Source organism: Cebus imitator, unplaced genomic scaffold (assembly GCF_001604975.1).
Source record: "Cebus imitator isolate Cc_AM_T3 unplaced genomic scaffold, Cebus_imitator-1.0 Scaffold846, whole genome shotgun sequence".
NCBI classification, from domain to species: Eukaryota; Metazoa; Chordata; class Mammalia; order Primates; family Cebidae; genus Cebus; species Cebus imitator.
Window position 1 is genome coordinate 248,187 of NW_016108161.1, and position 5,743 is coordinate 253,929.

Consider the following 5,743-nt stretch of genomic DNA (forward strand, 5'->3'; position numbering starts at 1 on the left):
ACTGAGTCTCGCTCTATCGACCAGGCTGGAGTCCAGTGTCGCGATCCCGGCTCACTGCAGCCCCCGCATGGTCCACAGAGCAGCAAGACTCAGTCTCAAAAAGAAAAAAAAAAAAGGAAAATAAAAGAAAGTTATCGGTCATTATCTGAGTGAGTCCTATGTGTCCTTGAGGCGGAAATAAACGGTCAGAGAGATGCAATAACAGAGGAAGTTAGAACTCAGGAGCACGAGAGTGGTTTCACTTGTAACTTTGAATGTATGGGGACTATGAGAAAGAAATGAATTCTGACAACAGTCTGAATGAGATTAGAGGGAAATTCCGCCCCCAGAGCCTCAAGAATATAGCCCATGGCTCTGACCTTGATTTTGGCCTGGGGAGACCAAACAGAGTGCCCAGAAAAACCTGACACATTTCTCATCTATGAAGTGTGAGAAAATAAATCAGTGCTGTGGTAAATTGTTGACTAAACTGTGGTCATTCGTAAACAGAAAATTAATACAGATGTGAACAAATGAACCATAAAATTTTTAAACACTGACATAAAACAGCCATTTATATCCAGACATCATAATTTTCATCAGGTTGAAGTGTATTCTTCATATACAATTTCATAAATATCTAAAATTGCATCTGAAATCACATACAAAATATGTACGTATATACACACCATTCAGATACCTTGTTCATTAGTCAATATTTAAGTATATATTTACAAAGTTAGATTTCTGGCTAATTCAATAGCTTTCACCCATCAGTGATGTTTTTGCACCACTTGAAATAGATATATGCATGTTTTAAAAATGCCACATCAGATTCCATGGCAATCGTGAATAAACCATGTCATTACAACACTCCCTGTTTGCAGTCACAGAGCTGACTGTGTCTGTCTGTGCCCTGCTACAGCACACATCACAGCATGTGGATCACACTGATTAGGCACATCTGGTTACCTGTGTGGTGCTCAGATACAGGATTATTGCACCATGGTGACTGCACATTCTCTGCAAAGACCACTGATAACAGATTTTGCAAATAGCCATAAAATGTTACATCCCAACAAACATGCACCAGGTAACCCAGTACTACCTTCTCTAGATCCCAGACATCTTGTAGAAGGCCAGAAAAGAAGGCGATTTGCAGGAAAATCTAAGGTGGTTTTCACTGGGAGCCACAGTTTGTGTAGGGAAATGGGAACTGCTTTACGTGGGCTTTTTGAGGGGGTCAGTCCATCCCATATCCCCGCTGCTGTACGAAAATCTGGAGGCATTTCTGGGAAGGCACCTGAACACAGGATAGAAATTCACATTTTGTTCTCCATGTAGGAACTCATCGTTCCTGATTCTCTCCTGCGGCAAAGGATTATATCATATGATGTTTGCTGGAAGTTTCTTAGACAAAAAGCATTTGTCCCTATTTGACATGACGATGGTGATTAATTTTTCTCCCATACACATTCTTAGGATCATATTATTTTTCTCTTTATATCTGAATATATTTGAATATGTAATACTGATCATTGCTGGATTAAATTTTATTCAGAAATTTTGTGTAATTTACCATCACTACATGAAAAGTGCTGATGTTTTATTTTTAGTACTGCCAGTATGCTTAATGGAAGTTGGAGACCACGTTTTTTTCTATATTTTACTTTTTCTTGCGTTTAAAAAAATCCATGTTATACAAGTCTGACAAAATTAGAGATGAAACTTATTTTTTATTTTTTCATGAGTTATTGGAGTGCAGGTGGTATTTGGTTCCATGAGTAAGTTTTTTCGTGGTGATCTGTGAGATTTTGATGCACCCATCGCCCGGGCAGTATACACTGCACCCTATTTGTAGTCTTTTATCCCTCACCCCCGTCCCACTCTTCCCTGGAAGGCCCCTAAGTCCACTGTATCTTTCTTATGCTTTTTCAGAGCTTAGCTCCCACATATCAGTGAGAACATACAATGAGAAACTTACTCTTTTCTTTAAAATGCAGTCGTACATATGAAAGAGATTGTAGAACATGGGAGAAACATGTTACTTGAAGTTTTCATAAAACCTGCCCTTCAAACAAATCAGATTTTATTCAACTTGAGGGATATATTGCTTAACTGCCCCATAATTTGCATGGAAAACATATTAATTAATTTAGAGGATAAATGCATTCATTAGGCTTTCTCTTTCTTATTGAGCTACTATTAATAACATTTTTCTACAAAATAAGCAGCTATTCTAGAGAAATATTTGGTGCTAAAAAAGCTTTCCACTTTTTGGCAGGGCACGGTGTCTCAGGCCTGTAATCCCAGCATTTTGGGAGGTAGAGGTGGGCAGACCACCTGAGGTCAGGAGTTCGACACCAGCCTGGGCATCATGGTGAAACTAAAAATACAAAAATTAGCCAGGCGTGGTGGTGGGCACCTGCAGTCCCAGCTACTCGGGAGGCTGAGGCAGTAGACTCACCTGAACCCAGGAGATGGAGGTAGCAGTGAGCCGAGATCTCAGCATTGTACTCCAGCGTGGGATATACAGCAAGACTTGGTTTCAGAAAAAAAAAAAAAAAGAAAGAAAGAAATCAATGGACGGGTGTGAGCACAACTGAATGCCAAATAATACAGGAATTTCATAGAAATGTTTAAATATTTAAACATATTTAATATCATATTTATACATTTATATTACATTTAATACCAATATTTAAATACCTATTACTATATAATTATATTGATTTATCGTTTTATAAATATGTAAAATATGTATTACCAATATAGTTTAGCAAAATATAGTATTTTGTCTCTTAACATAAATATCCCAAATGTTAAGAAGTTTCTAGCTAGACTGACACATAATTTTCTCAGTGCAAAAAGTTTACTTGTCCTGCCAAGTGCGGTGGCTCACGCCTGTAATCCCAGCACTTGGAGAGGCCGAAAAGAGTGGATCACCTGAGGTCAGGAGTTCAAAACCAGTCTGGCCAAGATGGCAAAACCCCGTTTCTACCAAAAATAAAATTAAAAAAAATTACCCGTGCCTGTTGGCAGGGGCCTGTAATCCCAGCTACTCGGCAGCCTGAAGCAGAGAATTGCTTAAACCTGGGAGGCGGAGACTGCAGTGAGCTGAGATCGTGCCACTGCACTCCAGCCTGGGCCACAGAGCGAAACTCCGTCTCAGGGAAAAAAAAAAAAAAAAAAAAAAAAAAAAAAGTTTACCGGTTCTATAATGTTTTAGGCAGGTCTCCAACTCCGAGTGCTAATTTACTGATTAGCACTGGTAATTTACTGATTAATGAGAGTTACTAGTCATTGGACTTTTTTTTTCTTTTGAGACTTGAGTCTCGCTCTGTCGACAGGCTGAAGTGCAGCGGCGCGATCACGGCTCACTGCAGCCCCCGCCTGGTCGACAGAGCGAGACTCAGTCTCAAAAGAAAAAACAAAAAACTAAAAACTAAAAGAAAGTTATCCTGGATTATCTGCGTGGGCCCTGTGTGTCCTTGAAGCAGAAATATATGTCAGAGAGATGCAGTAGCAGAGGTAGTTGGAACTCAGGAGCACGATGGTGAATTTTGACAACAATCTGAATGAGCTTAGAAGTAAATTCTGCCCCAAGAGCGTCAACAATGGAGCCCATGGCTGTGACCTTGATTTTGGCCTCGGGAGACCAGAGTACCCAGAAAAACCTGACACAGTTCTCATCTATGAACTGGATAGAAAATAAATCAGCGCTGTTGTAAACTGCTGGCTAAACTGTGGTCAACTGTAAATAGAAAATTAATACACACCTGAACAAACATAAAGATAAAATAAACACTAAAATAAAAAGCAGCCATTTATATCCAGACATTATAATTTTCATCAGTTTGAGGTGTATCCTTCTGCATATACAATCTCATAGAATACCTAAAATTGCATCTGAAATCACATACAAAATATATATTATATATACACCATCCTGATATCCTGTTCATTATCCAATATTTAAATATATATTTGCAGGGTTAGATTTCTGGCTAATTCAGTAGCTTTCACCCATCAGTGATGTTTTTACACCACTTGATATAGATCTATACAGTTTTTTAAATGCAACATCAGATTCCATGGCTATTGTGAATAAACCATGTCATTGCCACACTCCCTGTCTGCACATTGACAGAGCTGATTGTGTCTGTCTGTGCCCTGCTACAGCACACATCACAGCATGTGGATCACACTGATTGAGCACATCTGGTTACCTGTGTGGTGCTCAGATACAGGATTATTGCACTATGGTGACTGCACATTCTGTGCAAAGACCACTGATAACAGATCTTGCAAATAGCCACAAAATGTCACATCCCAATAAGCGTGCACCAGGTAACTCCACCTAGTACCGCCTTCTCTAGGCTCCTGTCATCTTCTAGAAGGCCAGAAAAGAATGTGATTTGCAGGAAAATCTAAGGTGGTTTTCACTGCGAGTCACAGTTTGTGGAGGGAAATGGGAACTGCTTTATATGGGCTTTTTGCTGGGAAAATTTGGGGGCATTTCTGGGAAGGCATCTGAAGATAGGGGAGAAACTCACATTTTGTTCTCCATGTAGGAACTCATCATTCCTGATTCTCTCCTGTGGCAATGGATTATATCATATATGTTTGCTGGAAGTTTCTTACACAAAAAGCATTTGTCCCTATTTGACACGATGATGCTGATTAATTTTTCTCCCGTACACATTGTTACGATCACATTATTTTTCTCTTTATATTTTCTTTTAAAAAAATATTTTCTCTTTTTCAGGGTAACTAGGTTCTAAACCTGGTCTATCTCTTCATATTTTAATATATTTCAATATAATATGTAATGATGAATATTACTGGAATACATTATTCAGAAATTTTGTGTAATTTACTATCACTACATGAAAAGTGCTGATGTTTTATTTTTATTATTGTGAAGTATGCTTGATAGAAGTTGGAGATTTTTTTCTATATTTCATTTTTTCTTGCATTTAAAAAAAATCAGTGTTACACAAGTTTGACAAAGTTAGAGATGAAACTTATTTTTTATTTAATTTTTTATTATTTTTCCACAAGTTATTGGGGTGCAGGTAGTATTTGGTTACATAAGTTCTTTTTGGGGTTTTTTGTTGTTGTTTGTTTTTTGAGACGGGGTCTCACTCTGTCTTTCAGGCTGTAGTGCTGTGGCACAATCTCGGCTCACTGCAACCTCTGCCTTTTGGGTTCAGGCGATTCTCCTGCCTCAGCCTACTGAGTAGCTGGTACTACAGGCGTATGCCATCACGCCTGGCTAATTTTTATATTTTTTAGTGGAGATGGGGTTTCACCATATTGGCCAGGCTAGTCTCAAACTCCTGACCTTGTGATACTCCCACCTCAGCCTCCCAAAGTTCTGGGATTACAGGCGTGAGCCACTAGCATGCACATATCTTTTTGGTAGAATGATTTCTATTCCATTCGGTATATACTCAATAATGGGATTGCTGGGTGAAATGATAATTCTGTTTAAACTTCTTTTGAGAAATGGCCAAACTGTTTTCCACAACAGCTGAACTCACCTACATTCCTAGCAGCATTGTGTGTCCCCTTTTCTTCACAGCAATGCAAGCAGCTGTTATTTTTTGACTTTTTAATAATAGCCATCAGAACTAGCGTGACATGCTATCTTATTGAGGTTTTGGTGTGCGTTTCTCTAATGACCAGTGATGTTGAGCATTTTCTCATATGCTTGTTGGACGTGTATATGTCTTCTTCTTCTTCTTCTTTTTTTTTTTTT

At 38.7% G+C, this 5,743-nt stretch overlaps 1 protein-coding gene across 1 annotated transcript in view; it reads right to left on the reverse strand.

Moving 5' to 3' along the window:
* The window catches only part of LOC119469797 (RNA-binding protein 38-like), a 6,628-nt gene extending 1,240 nt beyond the window's left edge, over window positions 1-5,388 (reverse strand). Inside the window, exon 1 of the mRNA XM_037735575.1 lies at window positions 5,354-5,388. Within this exon, the coding sequence (XP_037591503.1) occupies window positions 5,354-5,388 (35 nt within the window). The remainder of the gene's footprint in view (window positions 1-5,353) is intronic.
* Between the last annotated feature and the right edge of the window lie 355 nt (window positions 5,389-5,743).